This window comes from Onychostoma macrolepis, chromosome 23 (genome assembly GCF_012432095.1).
Source record: "Onychostoma macrolepis isolate SWU-2019 chromosome 23, ASM1243209v1, whole genome shotgun sequence".
Taxonomy (NCBI): Eukaryota; Metazoa; Chordata; class Actinopteri; order Cypriniformes; family Cyprinidae; genus Onychostoma; species Onychostoma macrolepis.
The window spans coordinates 8,132,245-8,142,816 of record NC_081177.1 but is presented as its reverse complement, the minus strand read 5'-3'; the positions used below and the strand labels follow the sequence as shown (position 1 = coordinate 8,142,816).

The window sequence follows — 10,572 nt, the reverse complement described above, 5'->3', positions numbered from 1 at the left end:
ACCAGAGAATCTTATTCAGGTGTTTTTTTAGCAAACTCCATGCGGGCTTTCATGTGTCTTGCACTGAGGAGAGGCTTCCGTCGGGCCACTCTGCCATAAAGCCCCGACTGGTGGAGGCTGCAGTGATGGTTGACTTTCTACAACTTTCTCCCATCTCCCGACTGCATCTCTGGAGCTCAGCCACAGTGATCTTTGGGTTCTTCTTTACCTCTCACCAAGGCTCTTCTCCCCGATAGCTCAGTTTGGCCGGATGGCCAGCTCTAGGAAGGGTTCTGGTCGTCCCAAACGCCTTCCATTTAAGGATTATGGAGGCCACTGTGCTCTTAGGAACCATAAGTGCAGCAGAAATTTTTGTAACCTTGGCCAGATCTGTGCCTTGCCACAATTCTGTCTCTGAGCTCTTCAGGCAGTTCCTTTGACCTCATGATTCTCATTTGCTCTGACATGCACTGTGAGCTGTAAGGTCTTATATAGACAGGTGTGTGGCTTTCCTAATCAAGTCCAATCAGTATAATCAAACACAGCTGGACTCAAATGAAGGTGTAGAACCATCTCAAGGATGATCAGAAGAAATGGACAGCACCTGAGTTAAATATATGAGTGTCACAGCAAAGGGTCTGAATACTTAGGACCATGTGATATTTCAGTTTTTAATTAATCTGCAAAAATGTCAACAATTCTGTGTTTTTCTGTCAATATGGGGTGCTGTGTGTACATTAATGAGGAAAAAAATGAACATAAATGATTTTAGCAAATGGCTGCAATATAACAAAGAGTGAAAAATTTAAGGGGGTCTGAATACTTTCCGTACCCACTGTACATCCAAGAGTGATATCAGCAATATCTATGAATATGGATAATTAGTATTTGTGACCCTGGAACACAAAAAAACAGTCTTAAGTCGCTGGGGTATATTTGTAGCAATAGCCAAAAATACATTGTATGGGTCAAAATTATCGATTTTTCTTTTATGCCAAAAATCATTAGGATATTAAGTAAAGATCATGTTCCATGAAGATATTTTGTAAATTTCTTACCGTAAATGTATCAAAACTTAATTTTTGATTAGTAATATGCATTGCTAATAACTTCATTTGGACTTTAAAGACGATTTTCTCAATATTTTGATTTTTTTGCACCCTCAGACTCCAGATTTTCAAATAGTTGTATCTGAGCCAAATATCGTCCTATCCGAACAAACTATACATCAATGGAAAGCTTATTAATTCAGCTTTCAGAAGATTTATAAATCTCAATTTCGAAAAATTGACACTTAAGACTGGTTTTGTCGTCCAGGGTCACATTTGAATGTGTATGGTAATTTCTTTTAAGGGGCTTGGGAGTGTTCAAATGCAATTACATCTTGGTGGTTGTGAATAACATGTCTATAATGTATATAGTAACATGAGGCATGAGGTTAAGAAGTGTTTTGTATCTGGGTATTTTAACTGAATTTGTTGATATTGCATCTCTATGCTTTGTCAAATGGCAAGAACTGAATCTGAATCACACAAGAAGGACCACTTTCTTTAACAGAATATTATTTATTCAAAATGTAAACACAACATGACTACCTCTGATTACACACCCCTCTAAAGGAAAGGATATCGATCAACAGTGTCCATGGAGGTGCTGAGAAAAGTATTACTGCAAGTATTTGGGACATCAGAACACTTGAATTGGGAGAGACCAGAGTATACTGGTACAAAGAGAGTATTAATTCCCTCCGAGTCCGAATGAGCAGCGACACCATTCTGACCCAGAAAGAGATGTTTCGCGGTACATGGAGGTCTCAGCAATCTAGCCTTAGATTTGTAAGTCTTTGTTGTGAATTATTTGTGCAGCTCAAAGCACTTGTCCTAATGAGCACAACCAAAGATCTTACAGTACAACAGGAAAGGTAAGAATTTAATGCATATTTGCCTGCCCATGTTTATAACAAAAATTAACTTGATATTTAAATTTATTAAGAATTATTGCATAAATCACAACCCTTGAAAAGAAAAGAAGTGCTGTGTAACGTGAAAGCCAAGTAGTGCTGACAATCCTACATATTGCACAAAAACAATTTATAGTGTTACATGGCCTGGAAATAAGACGAGTTCATATGCTTTTCTTTTGGCCGACAGTGACCCCCTCCAAAAGCAAGTTAATGTACACTTGGAGCGCTGCATCACAGACGAACAGGAGACAAATAATTCATTTTACACCGCTTCTTTCCTGGTCTAACTGGTTGTTATGGGTGGCGTAGCGCAAGCGAGCACAAATGCATTTAAGAACAAATTTTCATTGGTAAAGCGTGTTTACAGTTGAGCCATTTCCATCAAATAAAATAGTCCGGGATCTTCGTCACAGCAATAAATGGTGCGACATACTTCAGAAATGTATTTTATTCTGTTGTTGCCGGTTTTAAGGAATGATTGGACTTTTTTCTCTTTTAATCTTTCACATAAAAACCTCACCTATATGCACAGATTCTAAAATCTTAGAGTTTATTGAGAAGTGTGAAAAACAACAAATGCTGATTCAGGCCCTAAAAAAGCCCACTCGGATTAATTTCACGGTCACATGACGTTGGCTGCTTCTGGGAATTGGGTAAGGTAGAAAATTTGCTCGTTTTAAAATTTCCTTACATATTAATAAAGCCATCATTTCACGTGACCTTGACCTTTAAGTGGCTGTGTTACACAAGATCTGGTTGTCGCCACTACAGAGGAAATCACCAAGCTCTCAATTTCATTAACGGGACACTGCTTCATTTTATTTGGTTGTGAGAAAACCCTCTTGATTTCTCGCTACCTATTTTGGTCGTGAGAACAGCACCAGCCTTTCATCCCTCCCGTTGGTGTTTCTCATTGGGCGATTCATTCCTGCGCGATGCTCCGCAGAACGTATTTGACCGTATAGGCGAAAGCGGCGAAACCTACGATGACAAACAAATTAGCTAGCGCTCCCCCAAGGAGTCCATGGTTTCGGTTGACCTGCTGGAGGTCAGGCGGGTGGGCCGCGCCGGGGGGCAGGTGCCCGTTCATAGGCAGGTGCCCATTTTGCGCGTGGTGGGCTTCGCCGTCCGGCACCACATCAGGGAGGGGCAGCGCCTGTGAGCGGGACCTGAGCTCCTCCTGCATACGCTGCTTCTGCTTGATTTCCTGTTTAAAGGGGAGAGGTGGGGGGGGCAAAATGGGTCAAGTAAACATATTTGATATTTCTTAAAAGAATGTGTTTACGGTAGTCTGGCACGGTACTTACTTCAACAACATCTGGAAACAGTTCACAAAAGACTTTGTCCTTGATGTTGAATGCAAGACTCTGGGAGGCCAACTGTCTTTTCTGCAGGGAACACATTAAAAGCAAACATGGCATTAAAATTGATTCCATGTATATACTTTGTGCATGTTTACGCATAAGGGCACATTTCAATAACTTACAGGGTTAGTTCACCCAAAAATAAAAATAATGTAATTAATTAATCACCCTCATGTCGTTCCAAACCCATAAGACCTTCGTTCATCTTCAGAACACAAATTAAGCTATTTTTGATAAAATCTGAGCACTCTCTGACCCTCCGTGGACAGCAATGCAACTGCAATGTTCCCAGGTCCAGAACCGTAGCATTTTGGAGAGTACCCCAGAACGTAATTGTGTGTATGCTGAACATAAACAATGCTGATTACGTTGATTACGTTCTGGGGTACTCTCCAAAATGGTGGAAAACAGTAACTAAGGGAGCAGAATTGTTGAATAAATTATGTTATTATTGTTTTCTGCACACAAAAGTATTCTCGTAGCTTTGTAAAATTACGGTTGAACCACTGATGTCACATGGACTATTTTACCGATGTCCTTGCTACGTTTCTGGGCCTTGATCATGGTAATTACATTGCTGTCTATGGGAGGGTCAGAGAGATCTCAGATTTTATCAAAAATATCTTAATTTGTGTTCTGAAGGTCTTCCGGGTTTGGAACGGCATGAGGGTGATTAATTAAATCACAGAATTTTCATTTTTGGGCAAACTAACTCTCTAGGGAGAAATTCATGTGGCTATTGTTTTGACATATATTATGAAGTATATTGCATATTTAAAAGTATACCGTAATATTAAAAAATCTGGAGTTGGTAACATTTTTCATCTTTTTTTTAAGTCTAATATTGTGAAATACTGTTACATTTTAAAATAAATGTTTTCTATTTGAATACATTTTAAAATGTAATGTATTCCTGTGATGCACAGCTGAATTTTCAGCATCATTACTCCAGTTTTTAGTGTCACATGATACTTCAGAAATCATTCTAATATGCTGATTTGAATTCTTTTATCTGCTTTATATTTTTATGGAATATAATATTTATATCCCTAGCATAAGAATATTAAATTACTTATAAAAAAGTTTAAATAGTAAATACTTCATTATATTCGAATATAGGCATTAGTATGGCTTTACAATAACAAAAAAGCTCTGATAATTTGTGAAGAATGTAACCAATTATTGCAAATGTATCCTAAAACAGCTTCATATCTTGTGCATAATTTATAGTCACTTATTAGTATTTTATTTTGATTTGATTTAGTAAATCAAAGCATATTTAGAGCATTCATAGAGTATTTCATATAAAAAGCTCAGACGGTTTTTATATGGTAAGAAAAACAATTACACTCTCATCAAAAATGAAAAAAAGAAAAGAAAATTCTGTGCCAATTTATTCACTTGGGTGAATTATTCCTTTCATAAAATAAAAAAAATGGCACTGGTGTGTATGTCTCTTAAAGTTTGTGTAAAGTGATATTAAAATATGTGTTCTGAGTTTGTCACATAACAGAAAAATGTGTTATTAACCACCTAGCCAAATTTGAATGATAAAAAAACCCTGCCAAATAACTAAAATAAATTATCAAAATCTCTCTGCTCTCAAACGCTGGGGGCGTGTCCGCTGTCGGCGCTGAAACCACGCCCACTCGCGGGAAAGCTGCAGTCTCTCTCAACTGTCAAATACCGCTACAACCTGAATGGATGCTACCTCTAATTAATTGGATTTATTCAGCCATACATGTTTGAGCATGCAAGTTCGTTATTTAATTGTAGACATGAGTCAGTGCTGCAGGCGAGCGCGGCTCATGGTTGCTTAGCAACGGCAAACACCACAAGAGTGCAAGCAAGCTCCGGTGCGCTTTGAAAGAAGAGAAAGTGGTACAGCTTGTGTTTTTAGATGCGAATTGTGAACGCTCCATGTTTTTAAATTGTATGTATTCTGCCACATATTGATGTCTCTGGGCTAAGACCCGGGTATCCACCCTAGAACCGTCGCTGCCTAGAATCTGTATATCTAACATTACAGACATTCAAAAAGACAAACTAAGAACTTGACCTCTCAACATACTTATTATAGTGTTAGGGGCGGGGCCACGCTCGGTAGCTCCATTGCGTCATGGAGACACCGTTTTAGCCCCGCCCAAACAAAAATCCTGAACACAGAATTAGCCTTTTTCACACTTCCGCGTTTCTGGCTTCCGGATTGGCGCTTGCAGGGTAAAAGTTTTTCCGGTGATAACAGCGGCCGTACTGAACAAGAATGAATTCGAGAATCAAAGTCTTTTTTTTTACAAATTAGACCCTATGAAAATGCTTGAACTGCCGGTACTGTACTCTACAAAGCACAAACATTTCACAATTAACTGTTTGGTCAGCTCGGGTCATCACAAATACAAGTTTGTTTAATTCTAAATGGTGGCAGTTCAGTTAGCTTTGCCATTCTGTCCGTTTGGTGCTGGCTGTGCATTATGACTCGTGATTTTTTTCTCTATTATTATTATTATTATTATTATTATTATAAGTAATGTTGAATTTTCGACTTGCTCTCCTTTGCATTAATGTGATGGAGTAAATATACATTGTATAATGTGCCCTGGGAAATACAAATGAATTTGATGAGTCATGGCTTTGTTCCCATTTTATCGGGATTACGTTGTTGTGTTGAGTTTAATATGCTTCAACCGGACTGAGAATTGTTTAATGTATTCGTGGAAAAATGTGCATCTGGACATAAATGTTGTCATTTTGAAGTAATTTATCACGATGTGGTGATTCGAGGGGAAATGACTGAGTAAATTGAGATAATACGCTCAAATGTACCGGAGAGCAGAGACTATTTAAAAAAGGGACTTTGCTGGAGAGGGAGAATAGATCCATCCAGCGCTATGTTAAGCGCATTATCTCATGAGTCAGTGGCCATATAAGTTACAAACAAGTAAAATGATATTTCTTTATAGATTATATAACAACAACTTGGAAAACATACAAAACAGAAAAGGTAAGAAACATTATTTGAGAAAAGGGCACACTGATGTAATAGGCGCTGACGTAATTTCCGATTGTTGTGAAAAAGGCTAATTGGTGAAAAACTGTTTAACGGTTTAACTCCACAATTCAGTACTACATAGTTCAGAGTCTTTGTAATGTGTTTCAGCAATACATTTCTAACATTTGTAATGCGTTTAGAAACAATTCTCAGAATTCTCTTTACACAGACTTTAAAGTCTCTTGAGCAGTGAAATGCTTAAAGCATTTGACTGCGATTATAAATCAGCGTGAAACTCACTGTGAAGTCAGACGTTTCGATACTGCCGAGAGTCGGGCCTTTTTCAACCATGAAGCTCAGGAGGCCGGTTAAGATGGTAGATACGGACCACGCGGGGTTCCACGTGTCAGGGTGAAAATCTGTGATGGAAAGACACAACCTGAAAGAGAAAGAGAAAGCAACTCATTATGCAGGAATTGTGAACAGTATTGTTCTTCAAAGCTGAATGTCTGAGACTTTTAAATAAGCACATGTAGATGCTGATTCGTCAATTCAGTGTTCCAACCAAGCAAACGCTCACAGTACAGTAACAGCTATGAAGTAAAATAATAGAGGCCAACCTTAGTTTACATGTAGCAGACGATGGATGTCTTTCTAATGAAAGACTTTTATTACATAGTAAACATTTCATAAAAGCAGTAAGGCGCTCATGGCCTTTTCTAAGCTTAAAATAACAATGCTTACATACCTTTGTGCTTAAATAAGGGTCTTAAAAACAAAGTAAAAGTCTGAGGTTGTGTACCTTGTATTACATTTAAATCTGCCATTGGGTGTGATCATGTATATGCTTGGTGGTTTGAACGGGAATTCCCGTGGGAAAATGAGCTTGCCATGATAGTAGCCACCTATGAAATACAAAAGACAAGGCAAAATGAAGCAGAAACTGCACAATTTATAAAAGGAAGCACTCATGTGAAATTTAAGGAGGAAATCACCTTCATATGGAGTTTTCTCAGGGCCACGTACTAGATAATGCCTGAAAGAGAAAGAAATCATAAAAATCATATAAAGTCTTCCATGTAGATTTTTATGTGAGATAAAAGTCTTGTCAGACTTTTTACAGACAATAAAAGCATATAGTGACTGTCACTGGACAGTCAAGCTCCAAAAAGGAGAAATAAGCACCATCAAAGTAGTCCTTTCAAATACTGCACTTCAATATTAGCCCATATCCTCACATAAAGGCATCATTCTGCTTCAGAAGACTAGGAATGCATCGTCTGAGAGTCATTATAGACCACTTTCATGGTGCTTTTGTAACCTTTTGGGAGCTTGACAGCATCTTTCTCTATTCACTTTCATTGAATGGAAGCAGAGTGAACATTCTGCTAAATACAATATAAACAATTATCAGATAAATAGAATATAAATCATGAAATCTGTTATAAAAAGTGGAGGATTAAGATAAAGCTCTTGATGAAGCTCCAAACTTAAACGAGCAACAACAAACAACCAAAAATAAGTCATGCAAAATAAAACACTACACTAATACACTACTGGTCAAATGTTTGGAATAATTACGTTTTTTTAAATAAGACTCATGCTCACCAAGGCTGCATTTATTTGATAAAAGTAAAGTATTCTAATATTCTGATTTGGTACTTAATTATTACCAACTAATTATTAATGCTCAAATATTAATAATGGTTCTTATAATTATTAGCAGTTCTCATTATTATCAGTTTTTTGCAGCTTATTATTTTTGTGAAAACCATGATACATTATTTGATGAATAGAAAGTTCAAAAGAACAGCATTTATTTGAAACAGAAATCTTTTGTAACATTATAAAGGTCTTTATTGACATGTTTGGTCAATTTGACATGTCCTTGCAGAATAAAAGCATTACTTTTTCAACAAACTTTTGACTGGTAGTGTATCACAGTTTCCACTAAAATATTAAGAAAAAAATATATACATATATATATGTATATAAAAATTTATCAGATTTTAAACTGAAAACAGTTGTTTTAAATTGTAAAAATATTTCATAAAATTACTATTTTTACTGTATTTTTCTACTAAATAAATACAGCCTTGGTGAGCATAAGAGAGTTCTTTCAAAAACGTTAAAAAGTGTTAATTATTCCAGACATTTTGTTTGGGTGTGTGTATATGTATGCAACAAAATAATATAATAAATGCTTTAAAGGAAATCAAAAAGTACCATTCCAAAATGTTGGAGGGCAGAGGTTCAGCACAGATATACGGGACTGGATCTTTCTTGATGCGCAGGTAATCCTGTTTTAAACGCTGTGTTGCTGTGGTTGGGGCCCTCTTGTTTAAGTTGTTGCTCATCTGCGAAATCACATGGCACTCTGAGTTACACAGTACAATCTGAACACTTCCTAGTGTTCATAAATGTAGATATTCCTGTTTTTCTTATTAGTCACAAGTATGTACTAAAGGCTGGAATACATCAACACAACTCAAGACATTAATTGCTACCATATTGCTATGATTGTCAGTACGGAAGCAGCTTGACATCTGTGTACGATCATAAGCTGAGAGTACAGCAATCTTACATTGTGTTCTCAATACACTCAACTATAGATTTGATTACACAACGGCAGACATTCAAGTAAATTACCAGAACTGTTGAGCTATTTAAAACAACACGGTGGCATATGTTTACTGTGCCGTTAACACCTTAATAGTCAGCAACTGTAGACAAAATAAGACAATAACAGTGACGAACGGATGTAAATAGGACTAAACAACAACGACATGAGTAAACACAGCGCTTAAACGGAGACAAGGAGTGTTTCAAAACATAGTGAGCTGCCCATCAAGACAGCATCTTTGGAAGTCACAGACGCATTCTAAACGTTCAGTTATACATTATAATAACAACAGATGCTGTCTAGGCAGATAGTTTACTAGGTTTTAAAACACAGCCTGACACACTGAAAGGGGATTTTTAACGGTTCAGTCTCACCTCTTTCAACGCCCTCCACGGGATCGACCACGGTCAAATTGGGGTGATGTATTGATATCCCGTTTATTTCAGAGTGAATACGCACCTGATAAACTTTCAAAAATAACAAAAATGTAGCTCTTCGGCTAAGGTGAAATTGTCATCTATCCCCCATGCCAATATGGCTGCCGTAACACCAGGAAGTGATGAGGTGAAAAGGAAAATAAAAGTTCTGAAAAGCGTTCGGCTGCCTTTCAAAATAAATGTCGGATATTAGACGGACGAGCGAACTGAGCGAGCTGCAGTGAGATTTTTTAAATTAAATGTTTGAAATAAGTAAAGCATTTGTACGTCATTGTATGCAGTATGTCGCCGAATAATACTTTCATCAACATATAACAATGTATTAATTATAATTATAATTAAAATTATGTATTAATACATAATAAATGTATTAATTTATTTATATAAAACATTAATTATACATAATGTGTAGCAGTCAGTAACTACAGTGATTTTGGTCTCTAAACCGACCGAGTCATTCGTTCGGGAATCGGACTGTACTCGTCGTCATGCATGTTTATGATTCACAAAAAAGAACCGACTCATTAGAGTCATTCGGTCAGGAATCAGACTGTGTGTTCATGATTCACTGTAACGAACCGGCTCATAAAAGTACCGTATTGACCTGAATATAAGACGACCCTGATTATAAGACGACCCCCTTTTTCCAGATGTACCTTTTGGAAAATGGCTTTTTGAAAACCAAATCTTGTTTTTTTTCTCTCTCTCTCTGCAAAACACATTTTTTCTTAAATTATTTTCATATTGCATATTTTTCCTATTTTTATTTTTTATTTTTTTTGAAGTATGGTAAATACTGGTAAAATGTACCAACAATGACATTGAAAAATATACACTTTTTGATATACCATAAAAATAACAGGTAGCCCATCTGAATTATATAACATTTAGGCTATCCATCTCATATTAGCCTACCAAAATTTTATTAAGAGTAGAAGTGAAATCTTATTGTAGTCTTCTAATCTGGGTACTGTCTAGTTTGGTCCCATCAGGCTAACATGACAGTCACGACTCTGCCGCTGTAAGCTTTTCTTTTTCTTTTGTTTTCACTCAAGATCTTTAAAACACACATTACATTACATATTTCATGGCACACTCGTTTTATGTGTTTTTGGCGCCACCTATTGTTGTGGGTGTATTATTGACATGTCAAAGTCTAGACCCTGAATATAAGACGACCGCATTTTTTAGATGCATTTCCAAGAAAAAAACATCGT

At 36.8% G+C, this 10,572-nt stretch overlaps 1 protein-coding gene across 1 annotated transcript; it reads right to left on the bottom strand.

Annotated features, from left to right (window-relative positions):
• Positions 1-1,524: 1,524 nt before the first annotated feature.
• On the bottom strand, positions 1,525-9,494 carry ube2j2 (ubiquitin-conjugating enzyme E2, J2 (UBC6 homolog, yeast)). The gene is made up of 7 exons (XM_058764557.1): positions 9,293-9,494; positions 8,522-8,652; positions 7,291-7,331; positions 7,098-7,200; positions 6,596-6,734; positions 3,250-3,330; positions 1,525-3,149 (listed from the first exon to the last, which is right to left on the bottom strand). The coding sequence occupies exons 2-7, from the start codon at positions 8,650-8,652 to the stop codon at positions 2,865-2,867; spliced, it is 780 nt and encodes a 259-aa protein (XP_058620540.1). The 5' UTR covers positions 9,293-9,494; the 3' UTR covers positions 1,525-2,864.
• Positions 9,495-10,572: the final 1,078 nt, after the last annotated feature.